Genomic DNA, 17,886 nt, shown 5'->3' with positions numbered 1-17,886 from the left:
TAGTAATTTAATAAATCCTTCCAACACACATTGTAAAAAATAACCTACTGTAAGTTAAGAAATCATTCCAATATGTACATCTTCTGATGTAACAACAATAACATTATAAATAGTAAGATAGCTGAACATGGTATTGCACATTTAGCTTTGAGTGTTACTGACCTGAGATGTTTTATTACATTAATTAAGGTGACTGAGGCTTTGGGATGCAAACTCATCTGTATGAAAAAGGTGACAAGGATCCGAGCCCCCGGCTCCCCCACCCCACGGAATATCGGCTTTAAAATGAGGAATAACAGAGGATTTCAGCAGTGAGAACAACTAAAGCAGCAGTGTTAATAATAACAGAAACGCCAAAGAGTCACATCTAATAGAAATATATAAAAGCATTTATTTTAATTGTGTAGCAGTCAGTTTATAATTTTGGAAGCACTGTTGAGCATTTTTAAAATGTATTTTCATGCCTCTGTGCAAGGCTTAGTCTTTCTATCTTTATAGCCACATGGTGTAAAGTAACTAAGTTCATAAACTCTATAATTGGGCACAATTTTGAGATACTTGTACTTTATTTAAGTATTTCAATGTGTTGCTACTTTGTTCTTCTACTCCACTACAGTTCAGAGGTACATGGTGTACTTCTACTCCCCTACATGTATTTAATACCTTTAGTTACTTTACAGATGTGGATGAATGATGTGAAATATAATCAAGTGTTAAATCAGACTTTAGTTCCACCTGGAGTAAATCCACAAGCTACCCTGCAGTATACAAAGTCATTCAAACTAACTGCACCTTTACCAGCTTTGAGAACACTTTCATGATCAATCATTATAAAACATATCATATATATTATTCTGAAATGGACCAATCTGCACAATGACTACTTTTACTGTAGCTACTATCACTATATTTTGATGAGAATACTTTTCTACTTTCACTTGAGGAACATTTTGAATGTAGGACTTTTACTGTAACAGAGTATTCCTACACTCTGGTACTTCTACTTTTACTCAATTACAAGACCTGAGTACTTCTACTTTTAATCAAGAACAAGATCTGAGTACTTTTACTTTTACTCTACAAGATCTGTGTGCTTCTACTTTTACTCAAGTACAATACCTATACCACCTCTGTTTATAGCCTATGAAAAAAACTATTTGAAATAGAAGGCTAAAGCTAACGTTAGCAGATAGTGACAATATATGCTAGCTAGCTAGCTCAACGATTCCTTAAATAATATTGCCACAGAAAAACTTTTCAGTTCACATCACGCTCTGCCGCTCCGACAGGGAGCTCTGCTCTGAACACCTGAACGGCCCGTTCTAACAGCTGTTCACCAGCGGTCCAGTCTGTGCCACAGTGACTCCGGACGCGCAGTTAATATTAACGAACGCACCCGTAGGTAATGTAGCTGCTGAAGCTAGACCATCATCTCGGAGCAGCAGAGCCTTATTATACATCCATGAGAGCAGAGCTGACAGTCAGGAAGACTCGCGCACACAGCTCGTACTTCATTATAATATATAAAAAAAGAACACCATGCGTGTCATGATGGCACATAACAGCTCACGGCCGCAGATTACTCCGGGTCCCAGACCCCCACTGTTACGATGTGAGGTGCAGGTGAAAGAACGATACGTGGAGAGAGGGTTTTCTTGCAAAAAATAAACAGGCGTTTTATTCTTAGCCTTCATCATTATTCCCCAGAAACACAAACTGCATGTCTGGTGCTGCATTCACCAGCAAGGAACAAACACAAAATGCCCCCTTCCCCTCTCTTCCCAACCACATTTATAGGAGACTGCCCGCCTTCCCACTCCAACCTGGCCAATCAGGTCATGGTTCTGAAAACGGAGTGAAGGGTTAAATACAAAATTAAACACTGTTGTCTACATTTAATAAAACCCTAAAGGCTTAAGTAAATTCATTATTGCATCAACATACATATTATACCTTCAAAAACAACAAGGTCTGCTTAAAACGGATAGTTTTTAACCTAATTGACACTCAGAAAATCACACATTTCCTGACCAATTGCGTCCAAGAATCCGCCTACTTTTACGCCACATATAAGGAGTACTTTGGAGGCGTGCTCCCCCTTTGAGCACTGGGACAAGATGGCCTCCAGGTCTGAACAAAGGAAATGGTGATTACTTGGTGCTTGTGTATTTTACAGACTGACAAATTAATTTAGATGCATTTTATTAGTTTGTCTATGTAAACTGTTTTTATAACTTTAACTGAAATAAAGACAACTCTGAAAAAACATGTACTACCTTTCTTAACAAACAAATAGTTAAGACCAACATGTTAGTGAGGGAGTGTGTGCGCTTCCTCACATACCCCAAAAATATTTTTATTGCAGATCTACATGAAATCACTGACAAATATGAATATACTGTATTCAACTTCATTAAAACGTTATTAACGTGCCTAAACTCATTAATTCCCTAAAAATATGTATGTTTTAAAGGAGCCTCGTCGGCAAATCAGGATCCCAAAGCTTAGCGGAGGGATCTTGATCTTGAAAAATAGTCAGTTGTTACCGTTTTTTTAAACAGTCTGAATGAAACAGCAGCTCTCAGCTGTGTATTTACACAACTAATGGCCCATCAACCACAGCTCTCTCCCCCCCTCCCCCCTGATCTTTCTTCTCCAGCAGCTAAATTAAATGTAGGTTACTCTGAGTGACAAGCTTACAGTTAGACACAACACTGTCATTGCAAGTGACCCTCAGTTAGTTGACTTTTATGTTCAACTGCTAAATTCGTTACTGATAAAAAAGGGCTTCTACTGTACCTAATTACCTTAACACTAGAACCGCCAGAGGTTTTTGTATAGGCCTACCTAAAACCGTCAAATCCCGCTATTAGAATGCAATTTTTAACAACATAGGGTGCTACATAACACACTTTCAGGAAAACTCACGAACTGGGAGACTTTAATATTTTATTGAAAAAAAGTTACATTGCACACACACAACACACATCACACAAATTGACCCGATTGGCGGTTCGAGTGTTAAATAAACTCACTAATTAATGACACTAGTTCAATACGCATTATTCTTATTCTTATCATTCTTTATGAGCGCAGAAATAGTCTTAAAATCAGATCTATTTTTTAAATGAAATCTGACGGCAGGCAGTTAGCTCTGATCACCTATGATAAATGCGTCACACCTAATCGCTGGCCATTCAGCCACAGAGCTCCCTCTATTCAAATCAAACTGTAGACGGTGTAAAAGCACCTATTGTTTTAAATAATGGTCGGAATGTGACCTGTGAGCCTTCTGAATTACCGTGGGACAGCAAATTCTAAACTAAAATGTTCAATCAATAAAGACATCTTATCTTATCTTAATAATATCTTCATATTAATAATAATAGTAAATCATACAGTATGTTTCCGAAAGGGAGCAGGAGGGAGCAAACACAAATATAAAACAAATATACTGCATATTAAAGCAAACGATTGTAAAGGTAAAAGTATGAGCATAACAAATAAAGCAGTGTAATGTAAACATTTACATTATTATGATTATTTAATATATAAAGACTATATATTATTGAATTACAAGATTAGATATACTTTAGTATAGTATCTAAAATATTGATGTGTTCAAATGCTCTTCAAAACACAACTGAAAGTCCATGAAACTTGTCTTTCTGTATTTGTGAATGAAGCGCCATCTCCTGGTTAAAACCTGAAATTGAAAATCTGGCAACGCCCTCTTGGAAAATAGTGGGAGGGCTTAACATTCCTCTATACTGGTCTTTGGCAGGTCGTAGGCAGGAAGCTGTAAACTGGAGTCTGAAATGAAGTGCTACATCTGTATTTAATATGTCTCCCATCCAAGTACTGACCCGGGCCGACCCTGCTTAGCTTCCGAGATCGGACGAGATCGGGCGTGATTTTTTATTTTTTTTATCTTTTATTATGAAAGTATAAAACTTTACAAATAAACAACATACTAGACATCACCAATCCCCAAAAAAGGAAGGACCCCGATGCTTACAACCAATACATATATACTTGAACAACTACAAAATCTCAGCCTTCATGAAAAAAAAAAACAGCATATACAGAATCTCATTTCTGTTACAAACAAATGTAGTATTCTCCTACTTCTAGATATCACTTTCCCAAAAAAAACAAAGACAAAACGTAATTAAATCACAACAAAATTGCATACCAACGTATCAAGAAATTGCAAAGCGCAATTACATCACTCATTTTACAAAACCATAACACGTATTCAAAACATCACACATTATGTCAGGTCATTACTTTCACTCCCATCAATTACATGTTATCCCATCTTCCTGTTTCCACATCCTCCCGAGTCGTTATAATTGCCCATGCCTTTTGCTTTTCCCACTCCTTCTCCCACTCCTCCTTCGTTTCTCCCTCCCTCCCTCCAAACGGCCTTCGCATCATTGAGAGGTGATACTTGTCCTTTCCGCATTTCTCCCAGACCCCCTCTTTATTGATGTCTCCTATATTTATGTTTACTTTTACCCAGCCCTTCATTTTCATTCTCACCTTTTCCTCCTCCCTTTCTTCCTTCATCCTCTTTACTTTCACCATCTCCTCCTCTTTCTGTCGCTGCTCCTCCTCTTCCACATCCACTTTCTTCACTCCCCATCGTGTCACTCTCCTCTTCAGCACCCCATCACTATCTCTCTCTTCCACCCCCTTTTCCTCCATCTCCACCTCTTCATCATTGCCCCCTTCCACTTCAGCCCCTCGACCCCCCTCAACTTCCTCCATCTCGACCTCTACATAATTTCCCCCTTCCACCCTTTCTTCTCCAGCTTCTCGTCCCCCCTCCTCCTCCTCCATCTCAACCACCACCTAATTTCTCCTCCCCATCCTCGCATCTTCATCTCCATCTTCATCCCCTCCAGCCACTCCCTCCTTCTCCCCCCTCATCCTCTTTTTGTCCTTCCTCCCCTCAGCTGCCTCCAGTCTCCAGACCTTCCTCCCCCTCTTTGGCCGCAACATCCTTTCCATCAATTACAAGCACATCATCCTCCTTACTTCCTCCCTCTTGTGGTCTTTTTCCCCCTGCTTCCCCCTCCCCACTCACAGTCTCATCCCCATCCTTCCTCCCCTCATTTTCACTCTCCGCTCCACCCCCACCCTGTTCACCAGAGTTATCTGCAAAATGCCCCATTTTTCTGCAATTATAGCACATTATCTCTGGGCATTCATACATCATGTGTCCAGCTTTGAAGCATTTCCTGCACACTCTCTCCTGATTGTCATGGATAACCCTGAAGTACTCCGATCCCCCCACTGTGTCGAACCTGGTGGAATATGGGAGGGATCGGACCTTGTCATTAAACAACACCCTCATAAAGCGGGGTCCATCCGCTATTTTTTCTCTTCCAGTTCCCGGCAGAAAGCGCCTCATGATCATTGATGCTGGCTTCACCCCCCATTCCCTCAGCCTCGACAGTATGTCTCCATCCCTGATGTACACCGGCAGATGTAAAAAGGAGACCGTCATTTCATTCTCTTTAAGCTCCTGTGCTCTCACCCTCACTCCATTTATTGTGCACCCCGCCATCAGCCTCCGCTTCCCTTCCAGCGTTTTTATTGTCACTTCGTATTTTCCCTCCCCTCTCACCCTGCACCCTAGTATTACCCCACACAAATTCCTTACTGCTTTAAGCAAGTCCATCATGGAAAGCTCTCCTCTCCACCCCTCTACAAACACATTTAACGTTAGCTCAGCAGAGTAGCTCACCTTTTGGTCCGCATTGTCTTCTTCTTCCTCGCCGCTGGAAAAAACTTTTCCACCGCTCTTTTCACTCCTACATCCTTCTTCCCTCGCTCCTCCGTTGTTTCCCCCGTTCACATCTCCGTTTGGACCCTTCATTCCTTCAGGATCTCCACTTTCCTCCGCTCTCTCCTCTCCACTTCCGCGTCGCGGGACCTCCACCATTTTCACAGCCGCAGCTCCCGTCTTCATTCCAGCTTGCCCTCTGTCCAGAGATGCAGCCCCGACAGCCTCCCCAGCCTCTGTGTCCTTCCGAGCTTTCTCTCCTTCGTTCTCCTGTCTTTTCGTGTAGTTAAAAGCCTTCTCCGCCTCCGTTTCTCCCGTCTCCCGCTCCACTTCCGCATTCTCCGTAACAGCTGACTGCATTCCAGGTAGCACATCTTTCATGCTGTGACTTCTTAACATTCCTGTCCTTGGGAGCCCCCCAGACAGCTTAGCTGTTTGGGGGGGAAATCAACCACTCAAAATAATAATATACAGTCCATGCGTATCCTCCAAATCCAAAAATCTCCCAAAAAATCTCCGTCTGCCCGCACCAAATAATTCCACAGCTTCCCTCACACTCGCACTCTGCGCTCCTAGCGGATTAGGGTGGTAAGGCCGTGGGCAAAGAGTTTGGAGGGGTAGTGGCTTCTTGTAGATTGGGTTCAGAGAGGGTCTGTAGGTCCCAGGGCCGAGTGCGGGTGCTGAAAGGCGGACTGCCCACCTCCAATGTCGATGCCCAGCAGCTGTGGGCTCTGCAGGGGTCCCCAGGCCGGCCTGTGAGCCACATGTCTCCCCCTCTCCAGCCCCTGGGAGCTCCCCGGGGTCCTGGAGAGGCATTTTCAGGCTTCTCTCTGCACTCCCCCCCCCCCCCCCCCTTACACATGACTTTTAAATGGATCATTTTGGATGCAAATGGTCCATCGTAGCCTTACTATGGGTCTCTAAAACAATCAGACTTTTACCACACTGTTAGCAGGGTTTAATCAGATTTTTAGCACTATTTCCCCCGCAGAAACTAGTTTAAATCACCGTGGTCACTATGGTGGGGATTTAAGAATGTACCTGTGTGTGGTGCGGAGCTTCCCTGCACTTTAAATCCATTGATTTGCCCTTTTTTTGTTGTATTTGTTACTGTTAATTTACTGTGCTCCCTGCGGGGACACATGAGAACTGCACTCAAATCACTTTGTGCTTTTTAAACAGTTTAAAATAGTTTTTTCCACTTTTAAAAAACGCTTTCTGCCCTGGAAATCATTTCTAATCATCACTACCGTGATGGAGGGGCTGCAGGAACACTTTCCTCGCATTGCAAACACTTATTCCTGGGTAAAATAATCCATTTGTTTCCGCCTGCTTTCCGTCAGCACCTGCGGCTGTCGGATTAAAACAGTTTAATGCACTTTTAACACTCATGTGCCCAGGATTCCTGCTCCTGGATCTCTGCATGTGTGTGTGCCTGTGAGTCTGAGGCCCTGAGAGCAGCGACTCTGCCGTTTTTACCTGCTTGTCCATTTGGCTATCAGATTGTTAACGAAACGGACGGATTTCCGTCCATTTGGCTATCCGATTGTTAACGAAACTGACATATCCAACGTTTTCCCCCTAAAAATGATTTTTAATCGTTATCTTTGCATTTAAATGATGGATGTTATCATCAATATGGTTCCTTAACAAAATACACATAGTTTGGAGCAGCGACTCGGCTGTTTTTACCTGCTTGTCCATTTGGCTATCAGTTTGTTAACGAAATGGACAGAGCCCCAGTTTTCCCCCTAAAATGTTTTTTAATCATTATCTTTGCATTTAAATAATGTACGTTATAATTCATATGGTTCCTTTACCCAATGCACATAGTCTGGAGCTCACTGGGGTCCTGCTTATGCTTTAATCAGGCTTTGTCCATTTGGCTATCAGTTTGTTAACGAAATGGACAGAGCCCCAGTTTTCCCCCTAAAATGATTTTTAATCATTATCTTTGCATTATATTTTAAACAACTTTTCTCCACCTTTCAAACACTTATTCCTGGGTTATAGCCTGTCATTTTGCACGATATAATTTAACATGTAACCTCTCCTGGAAATGCACATCATATGTCATATGTGCATTTCCAGGAGATGTTACGTTAAATTATATCGTGCAAAATGAGAGGCTACAACTCTCTCCCAGATATTTAAAAACACTTTCCCCGACCATTTAAACATTATTTCTGGCTTGGAGGGGCTGCAGTAACACTTTCCCCGCCTTGCAAACACTTATTCCTGGGTAAAATAATCAATTTGTTTCCGCCTGCTTTCCGTCAACACCTGCGGCTGTCGGATTAAAACAGTTTAATGCACTTTTAACACTCACGTAGGCCTACCCAGGATTCCTGCTCCTGGACCTCTGCATGTGTCTGTGAGCCTGGGGCCCTGAGAGCAGCGACTCTGCCGTTTTTACCTGCTTGTCCATTTGGCTATTCAAATGTTAACGAAACGGCCGGATTTCCGTCCATTTGGCTATCAGAATGTTAACGAAATGGACAGACTTCCGTGCGCATCAGCGGCTGTCGGATTAAAACAGTTTAATGCGCTTTTAACACTCACGCAGCCAGGATTCCTGTTCCTTTCCTGGGTTACAAAGTGAGGTGGCGCAGCCTGTCCTCTGGGTGGGCTCTGTGGGGGGGTATCGCAGCCTGCTCCTCTCTGCCTGCTGCTGCTGCTGCTGCACTCTGCCTGCCGCTCTGCTCTGCCTCTATCCACACAACCTTCCCCCGCCTCTCAGAGACTTATTGCTGGGTAACAAAGCCATGTGCACCGCCCTGGTTCTCTGCACGTGTGTGTGCCTATGAGTCTGAGACCCTAAGAGCAGCGACTCGGCCGTTTTTACCTGCTTGTCCATTTGGCTATCAGATTGTTAACGAAATGGACAGATCCACCGTTTTCCCCCTAAAAATTATATTTAATCGTTATTTTTGCATTTAAATGATTGATGCTATCATTCATATGGTTCCTTAACACAATGCACATAGTCTGGAGCTCACTGGGGTCCTGCATATGCTTTAATCAGGCTTGTCCATTTGGCCATTCAAATGTTAACGAAATGGACAGACTTCGGTGCGCATCAGCGGCTGTCGGATTAAAACAGTTTAATGCCTCAGCCTACCCACAAATCCGGCTCATTACCTGGGTAACAGTGTGATATGAAGCAGCCTGTCCTCTGTTGAATTAAAACCAGTTTAATGCACCTTTAACACTGAACCTACCCACAAATCCGGCTCATTTCCTGGGTAACAGTGTGATATGAAGCAGCCTGTTGTTGAATTAAAACCAGTTTGATGCACTTTCAACACTCAGCCGGCTCATTTCCTGGGTAACACAGTGAGATTGTCAGCGGCTGCTGTTGAATTAAAACAGTCTAATGCACTTTTAACACTCATGTAGGCCTACACCGTTCATATGGTTCCCTAACACAGTCTGGAGCTCTCACTGGGGTCCTGCAAAGGCCAAAGTCCGGCGTTTTAACGAAATGGGCATATTTCCGTCCATTTGGCCATTCAAATGTTAAGGAAACGCTCAGCCCATGGACGGTGTGAGGCCGGTAACGGGCCCCGTCGCGCCGGGGTCCGGTCTTCTCGGAGTCGGGTTGTTTGGGAATGCAGCCCAAAGAGGGTGGTAAACTCCATCTAAGGCTAAATACCGGCACGAGACCGATAGTCGACAAGTACCTTAAGGGAAAGTTGAAAAGAACTTTGAAGCGAGAGTTCAAGAGGGCGTGAAACCGTTGAGAGGTAAACGGGTGGGGTCCGCGCAGTCTTGGGGCCGAAACGATCTCAACCTATTCTCAAACTTGAAATGGGTAAGAAGCCCGGCTCGCTGGTTTGGAGCCGGGCGTGGAATGCGAGCCGCCTAGTGGGCCACTGTTGGTAAGCTGATTTGACTGACTAATGCAGCGTCGGATAGCGGCGTTAAATTTTCCACATGTACGTATATGGGGCTGTGGGCTAGGGCTTGCTACGAACGTTTGTGGTTTTTCTTATTATTGTGTAATTTAAGCCAGCTCGCGCTGCTCATACTAGCCCACATTTTATAACACAGTCAGTTGGCTTACAGCCCGCTAGTTCAAGCAACTGCTCTCCTATTCTCCTGGGGAGGTTCACGTTTTTCTTGCTCTACTTTTCATTCAACAATCAAGACTAAGAATAAGTATGTTACTTTTACTGAGACCATGTTATGAATGTTCAACTTGGACGTTTCTCTATATCTATTAGCACAAGGTTTATCTAAAGCTATTGATGGTTCTGGCGGGGCTCGATCTCGCCAGGTAAACTGTCCACGTTGAGGTGCGAGTGTTATCGGGGGCAGGTAGCAGTCCCTCAGTTGGGGAGGGACCAGCTCTTTATTGTGAATGTTGTTTCAATCACTTCAATTACATATGGAACTTCTATTTTAGGTTCTCAATGGTGTTTATGTGCTTATTGCTGTGTTTTATTTCAGTTTTTTTAAGGTGACCCATCCCCCCTTTCCCTCCCTTCCTCTCCCTCACCCTTCTGACAGGGGGCTAGATTACTGTCTAAGGTCCCACAATAACCCAGGCAAACAGGGCACTGAGTGTGGGTAAGGCGGCAACTACTTTTGTTAGCTGGAATGTTAGAGGTCTCAATCATCCAGTAAAGCACAGCAAGGTGTTTTCCCACCTCCAGAAGCTAAAGGCAGACATAGTTTATCTCCAGGAAACTCATTTACGTACTTCTGATCACTCTAGACTCAAGCGGGGTGCTTTCTCTCCCATTTTTCACTCCAAATTCAACACCAAATATAGGGGTGCAGCGATCCTGATACCTAGGCATGTGCAATTTGTGGAATCTAAAGTAATTGCAGATACAAATGGCCGCTATATCATAGTGCAAGGTCAATTGTACAACACACCTGTTGTGCTTGCATGTCTCTATGCTCCCAACTCAGATGATGCCGATTTCTTTAGCAATTTCTTCTCTCTGCTCCCTCCTCCTCTAGACCACTGTCAAACTCAGCTCGAGTGGTGAACTCCTTTGTTAAAGAATACGGGATGGTGGACCCATGGCGCTTTAAGAACCCAACATCTAACAATTTTCATTTTTTTCTGCAGCTCAGCAGTCATTCTCCAGAATAGATTACTTCATTTTAGACAAAAAGTTACTCTCTGTGCTTGAGTCCAGTGATTATGAGAGCATTATTTCTGTCCACAGCCCAATGACCATGAAACTTTGTTTTCCAAACCATGTACCACCACAAAGGATCTGGCGTCTAAACCAACGCTTATTATTAGATGAAGATTTTATTAAGTATACTTCCACGCACATCGATACCTTTCTCAAAATAAACCATCAACCAGAGATGAGTATAGGCACTGTATGGGGGGCCATGAAGGCTTATCTTTGTGTGCAAATAATATCATATTCAATCAGTATTAGCAGGAAAAAGACAAAGCGAATGACAGAACTTGCTAATCCGATCAGAGACATTGATAGAATACACTCAACAAAGCCCTCTGCTGAACTGTATAAGGAACGCATTACAGTGCAGGTGGAATATGACTCTCTGGCATCCACCTACATAGAGGACCTTCATCTGAGAGGCAGACCTACTATGAACATGGGGAGCGGGCCAGTAAACTACTCTCCCATCAACTAACCCAGCTAGAAATGTTTGGGTCTAAAAACATTCTGAGAATGTTACAGTCATTGTTCTAGGAAGGTTTTCAGCGGGAAGTTTTATTTTGGTTCCCAGAACGTTCTTCTGAAAGGTAGGATAACGTTCTCTAAAAACATTCTTAAAATGTTTGGTGATAAAATTGTTAGAACATTATGCCCTCCTATTCTTAAAACGTTTTCAGCGGGAAGTTTTTGTTTGGTTCCCAGAATGTGCTTCTGAAAGGTAGGATAACGCTCTCTAAAAACATTCTTAAAATGTTTGGTGATAACCTTCTTAAAATGTTTTTGAGAACATTGCTAGAACATTATGCCCTACTATTCTTAAAACGTTTTCAGCAGAAGCTTTTATTTTGGCTCCCAGAATGTTCTTCTGAAAGGTAGGATAACATTTTCTAAAAACATTCTTAAAATGTTTTTGATAAAATTGTTAGAACATTATGCCCTACTGTTCTTAAAACGTTTTTGCCAGAAGCTTTTATTTTGGTTCCCAGAATGTTCTTCTGAAAGGTAGGATAACGTTCTCTAAAAAAATTCTTAAAATGTTTTTGATAACATAGTTAGAACATTATGCCCTACTGTTCTTAAAACATTTTCAGCTGCAAGTTAGATGTTTATGTTGCCAGAATGTTATTATTTTAGAGAAGGATAACATGGTTTATGTTAAAGAAATTATGCAAATGTTCTATGCTAACAATTTACTAAAATATGTTTACATTATTTGAACATAAAGACATAATATTCCTGTAATTGTTCAACTCAAAATTCCTGGGTAAGTGGACTGACCACTGTGGTCATTAGGATGATTATGACAGTTTACTTAACTATTGGAAATTGACTATTAACACATGTAAAAGGATGACTCGGAATCAGCTGGTGAAAGTAACATTTGTTTATTAGAAAAGTGGAGCTGGGAGTGGGGGTTGGTTATGGCGGCAGTGGGAAACAGTTGTTCCAGGGTGGGTAGAGAGGCCTGGCTGGTCTTGGGAGTGTGGAAGGCCTTGGATTCCTCCTGGGAGAGACACAAAAATCAGTGTGAGGCAAAAGCAGGCAAAGTTGTTAAAGAATATGCTGGTAAAAAGCTAGAGCGGCACGCAACAAACCGTTCACTGCAACAATCCGGCAGTGAATGAGTGCAGGCTGCAGGTTTTAATAGTGTGGCTGATGAACAGGTTGCAGGTGTGGTTGATTGGAGATTGCTCCCAGCCATGTAGAGCAGACCAGCAGGCAGAGAGAGAGACACACAGTAGAAACAAACACATACAAACACTAACAGGGGTTTCAGGGACGGGCAGTGATAGTCGGTCCGTTCTTTTATATGTCTGTTTTTGGTTTTCTAAGTGTTATTCGATCCATATGACAATAGAGATATGTGCATAAACAACAAAAACACTTGGGGTATAATGTTCGAACAATGTTATCACCAAACATTTTAAGAATGTTTTTAGAGAACGTTATCCTACCTTTCAGAAGTAATGTACATTCTAGGAACCAAAATAAAACTTCTCGATGAAACCATTCCTAGAACAATGAATGGTAACATTCTCAAAATGTTTTTAGAACCAACAATGTCTAGCTGGGAACTCAGACATGCCTACGCAAGCATGCAATATCATGAATTACGTGCTTGTTTTTTTCTAAAAAGGAAAATGTGGTGACATCAGATTTCTTTTAAACATCCTTTTCAAACAAATACAACAACTTTGTTTTATAAAGCGCACTACAAATACATCTGACGTTGACCATGACCCTGTTAATATTTCGCATCACAGGAACATTTTATAAAAAAAATAATAACATCCTGAAAACATTACCCAAATGTTGCTTTCAAAATGTTCTTCATTTAACATTGAGGGAATGTTCTATAAAAGAACATCTTTAATGTGTTACCCCAACAACGTCCAAAACACATCCTTAGAATGTTGTAGGCAAAACGTTCCACCTTTGTTGACTTATCACATTAAAGGAACATTTTATAAAACACTTTGTCATCTCAGGCCTCAATAACATCCTGAAAACATTTTCAGAATGTTGCTTGGAGAATGTTCTTTATTTGTTATCATGTAACATTGAGGGAACGTTTTATAAAAAACATCTGTAATGTGTTATCCCAAGAGCGTCCAAAACACGTCCTTAGAATGTTGCAGGCAAAACGTTCCACCTTTGTTAACATATAACATGAAAGGAACATTTTATAAAAAAATATTCTGTCATCTCAGGCCTCAATAACATCCTCAAAACATCCTTTGAATGTTGCAGTTAAAACGTTATGTCTTAGTTAACCTTAAACCTTATAGGAACATTATTTGAAATAATAAACATTCTAAAAAGGTTATTTGAACATCAGATTAAAACGTTTCTTTAAAGCCTTATCAGAACCTATAGGTAACGTTAGCCAAAGTTGTGAGAACGTTCCCCGCTAGCTGGGAAGGCAGTCGGCTGCAGACAGCTTAATTGCGGAAATTAGAAGGGTAAATGGGGACCCCATTTCAGATCAAAGGGGCATTAATGATCAATTTAATAGTTTCTATGAAGATCTTTATTCATCAGAAGTCTCGGATGACTCCCTGACAACTAACTTTCTAAAAGGACCTTAAGCCTCCAACACTAGATCCTGACGGTGTCTCAGCTTTAGAGAGGGACATTTCTAATGAGGAGATAAATCGTGCTATTAAAAGTATGAAAAGTGGAAAAGCCCCCGGACCGGACGGCTTCCCTATTGAATTCTATAAAAAATGTCCCGGCAAACTGACGCCTGTGCTGCGTGAAGTATATGCAGAGGCACTCCAGCAGGGTTCACTGCCCTCCACATTAGCTCAGGCTGTGTCACGGTTTGTGAAACAAGCAGGACCCAAATGCAGATTTAAACTGAAACTTCCTTTATTTCAAGGCTATGATATATATATACAATGACAAAACAGAACACTCACCGCAGAACTAGTCAGGGAACAAGACGAACCGACCTAGACAGACAGACAACCCAGAACTTAAATACACACAAGACTCAATCACACAACAAGACACAGGTGAGGAGGGAGGAGAAAACACAGGGGCCCAGGTGAACATAATCAGACAATTAGACACACCAGGGAAACTAATGACAAGAGGAAAACACAGGGAAAAGGACCAGACAATAACCCAAAGGAAAACATGACATGGAAAACAGCAAAAACACCCAAACCTACAAAACTATAAACGTGACATAACATGAGAATCGTGACATAACCCCCCCCCTCAAGGGACGGATTCCAGATGTCCCAAAAAAAACAAAAGTCCAGCAGGGTGGGTGGAAGGGGTCTGGAGGACGGGTCTCGGGCGGACGGCCCGGGGGCAAGGCAGAGTTCAAAAAGGGGAATTTGGGCGGAGGGCCCGGGGGCAAGGCAGAGTCCATGGAGGGAATCTCGGGCGGACGGCCAGGGGGCAAGGCAGAGTCCGAGGAGGGGTGAAGACCAGACAGCTCCGGAGGCCGGTCAGGAGCCGGTGTCGGCAAGATCCCCCATGGAAGAGGACACAGGACCCCTGGCAGGAGAGCAGTCGGCGGAATCCCCAACGCGACAGGACATGGAGTTGGCAGGACCCCCAGCGGAAGAGTAGTCGGCGGGACCTCCAACGTGGCAAGACATGGAGTTGGCAGGACCCCCGGCAGATGAGCAGTCTGCGGGACTTCCAACGGCTCAGGACATGGGGTTGGCAGGACCCCCGGCAGAAGAGTAGTCTGCGGGACCTCCAACGGGACACGACATGGAGTTGGCAGGACCCCCGGCAGAAGAGCAGTCTGCGGGACCTCCAACGGCTCAGGACATGGGGTTGGCAGGACCCCCGGCAGAAGAGTAGTCTGCGGGACCTCCGACGGCAACGGACATGGGGTTGGCAGGACCCCCGGCAGAAGAGCAGTCTGCGGGACCTCCAACGGCTCAGGACATGGGGTTGGCAGGACCCCCGGCAGAAGAGTAGTCTGCGCGACCTCCAACGGGACAAGACATGGAGTTGGCAGGACCCCCGGCAGAAAGGCAGTCTGCGGGACCTCCAGCGGCACAGGACATGGGGCTGGCAGGACCCCCGGCAGAAGAGCAGTCTGCGGGACCTCCAACGGCTCAGGACCTGGGGTTGGCAGGACCCCCGGCAGAAGCGTAGTCTGCGGGACCTCCAACGTGACAAGACATGGAGTTGGCGTCGGACGGACAGCCATCAGGACACGGGGAGCTGGCGTTGGACGGACAGCCAACCGGAGACGAGGTGCTGGAGTCGGCCGGTATGCTGACAGGACACGGGGAGCTGGCGTCGGACGGACAGCCAACAGGAGACGAGGTGCTGGAGTCGGCCGGTACGCCGACAGGACTCGAGGAGCTGGCGTCGGCCGATGAGTCAGCAGGTGACGAGGAGCCGGAGTCGGGACCATGGTTACTGGAGCCGGCACTGAAGCCGGGGCCATGGCTGTAAGGTCCGGTTCTGGAGCCGGAAACATTGCTGTAAGGTTCGGTTCTGGAGCTGGAAACATGGCTGTGTGGGCCGGCACTGGAGCCGGAAACATGGCTGTAAGGTCCGGTTCTGGAGCCGGAAACATGGCTGTAAGGTCCGGTTCTGGAGCCGGAAACATGGCTGTAAGGTCCGGTACTGGAGCCGGAAACATGGCTGTAGGGGCTTGAGCTGCTAGCTTGGCCTTGCGACTCCTCCTCTTAGCAGCCGCCTGAATACTCCGTGGACCTCCATAAGCCAGACGAGTTCCAGAATATGACTCCTGGACAGGAGCAGGAACTGGGGCAGAAGCACGGGTTGACTTCAGATGGAACCCACCAAGGCGTATGGTGCCAGGTTGGGAATTGGGAGACATGGAGCTAGCATGCCTGGGGCTAGCAGGCCGGGAATCACACACTGAGAGGAAGTCCAAAATCCAGCCAGGTAAGAATTTAACAAAACCTGGTTTCTCCATTGCCCTCTGGTGTGCCTCAGCCCGAACAGCCTCTCGCTGCTGACCCCTGGACGCTCCCAACCATCGACTAGAGCAGACAGCCAAAGCAACGGTTAACTCCAATATCTCCTGCTCGAAAGGATCTGCTGGGCCCATATTTCAGGTCGGTTCATACTGTCACGGTTTGTGAAACAAGCAGGACCCAAATGCAGATTTAAACTGAAACTTCCTTTATTTCAAGGCTATGATATATATATATACAATGACAAGACAGAACACTCACCGCAGAACTAGTCAGGGAACAAGACGAACCGACCAAGACAGACAGACAACCCAGAACTTAAATACACACAAGACTCAATCACACAACAAGACACAGGTGAGGAGGGAGGAGAAAACACAGGGGCCCAGGTGAACATAATCAGACAATTAGACACACCAGGGAAACTAATGACAAGAGGTAAACACAGGGGAAAAGGACCAGACAATAACCCAAAGGAAAACATGACATGGAAAACAGCAAAAACACCCAAACCTACAAAGCTATAAACGTGACATAACATGAGAATCGTGACAGGCGGTGATAACAGTCATCCTTAAAAAGGGCAAAGATCCAGCGAAATGCGACTCTTACAGACCATTAAGTCTAGTCTGTTGTGATGACAAAATTCTCTCCAAAGCTTTAGCTCTGCGCCTTGAGACTGTTCTGCATAGAATCATCCACCCGGACCAAACAGCGTTTGTAAAAGGCTGACAGTCTTTTGGGAATCTTCGGCGCCTATATAATATAATTTACTCAAATCCAGGACTCTCTCCAGAGGCCCTCATCTCTCTAGACGCACACAAAGCCTTTGATCGCATTGCATTTGACTACCTATTTGCAACTCTTGCTAAATGTGGCTTCGGCCCATGCTTTATCTCCTGGATAAAGGCCCTCTACTCTGCACCTCAGGCAGCAGTTTGCAATAATAAAAATAATATAATTTTGAAATACTTCCGGCTTCAACGGGGCACAAGGCAGGGATGCCCCCTGTCCCCCCTCTTGTTTGATATAGCCATTGAACCGTTAGCAGCTGCTCTCAGGAATCGGTCAAATTGTACAGGCATTCAGCGGGGAAGCTATACGCATAAGCTGTCTTTGTATGCAGACGATGTTTTACTGTACTGCTCCGATCCGCTTAGGTCCATTCCAGCTGCACTCGATGTAATCACGTCTTTCGGCAAGGCTTCTGGGTATAAGATCAACATGACCAAGAGTGTACTCTTCCCCATCCTCTTCCCTATTTCGTTGGCGGGCAGGGTGAACACCATCAAAATGGTTATTATGCCACGTATGCTGTATTATTTTCAGTCAATTCCTGTTTTTCTCCCTAAAAAGTGTTTTAAAGACCTAGAAAAATATATTTCCACTTTTATCTGGAATAAGAAAATTCCCCGTCTGCGTAAGGCATTTCTTGAGAAGACGAAGTCAGAGGGGGGTCTTGCATTACCACATTCTTTACACTACTACTGAGCTGCCAATATCCATAAAGTGGCAT

The 17,886-nt window shown here is 44.2% G+C and overlaps 2 protein-coding genes across 5 annotated transcripts in view; both read right to left on the bottom strand.

The window, feature by feature from the left end:
• The window catches only part of LOC307036681 (uncharacterized protein), a 46,140-nt gene extending 39,774 nt beyond the window's left edge, over positions 1 to 6,366 (bottom strand). For 3 of the 4 annotated variants that reach the window (XM_079677210.1, XM_079677211.1, XM_079677212.1), the window contains exon 1: positions 5,756 to 6,366. In XM_079677210.1, the coding sequence (XP_079533336.1) occupies positions 5,756 to 6,193 (438 nt within the window). In that variant the 5' untranslated portion in view covers positions 6,194 to 6,366. Of the gene's footprint in view, positions 1 to 5,145; positions 5,478 to 5,755 lie in introns of those variants that run through there. The other variant, XM_079677209.1, reaches the window with a different exon arrangement.
• Positions 6,367 to 12,337: 5,971 nt separating this feature from the next.
• Positions 12,338 to 17,536, bottom strand: LOC307020208 (uncharacterized protein). Its single transcript, XM_079651439.1, has 2 exons — positions 12,543 to 17,536; positions 12,338 to 12,451 (listed from the first exon to the last, which is right to left on the bottom strand). The coding sequence occupies exon 1, from the start codon at positions 16,502 to 16,504 to the stop codon at positions 14,621 to 14,623; it is 1,884 nt and encodes a 627-aa protein (XP_079507565.1). The 5' UTR covers positions 16,505 to 17,536; the 3' UTR covers positions 12,338 to 12,451; positions 12,543 to 14,620.
• Between the last annotated feature and the right edge of the window lie 350 nt (positions 17,537 to 17,886).

This window comes from Notothenia rossii (genome assembly GCF_949606895.1).
Source record: "Notothenia rossii genome assembly, chromosome: 1".
In the NCBI taxonomy this organism is placed as follows: domain Eukaryota; kingdom Metazoa; phylum Chordata; class Actinopteri; order Perciformes; family Nototheniidae; genus Notothenia; species Notothenia rossii.
The sequence above is the reverse complement of the archived record's forward strand: the minus strand, read 5'-3'. Positions and strand labels throughout refer to the sequence as shown.

What these genes read in the sequence shown, in the direction of transcription:
- LOC307020208 (XM_079651439.1), bottom strand. Translation starts at nt 16,504, where the DNA reads ATGGGCCCAGCAGATCCTTTCGAGCAGGAGATATTGGAGTTAACCGTT.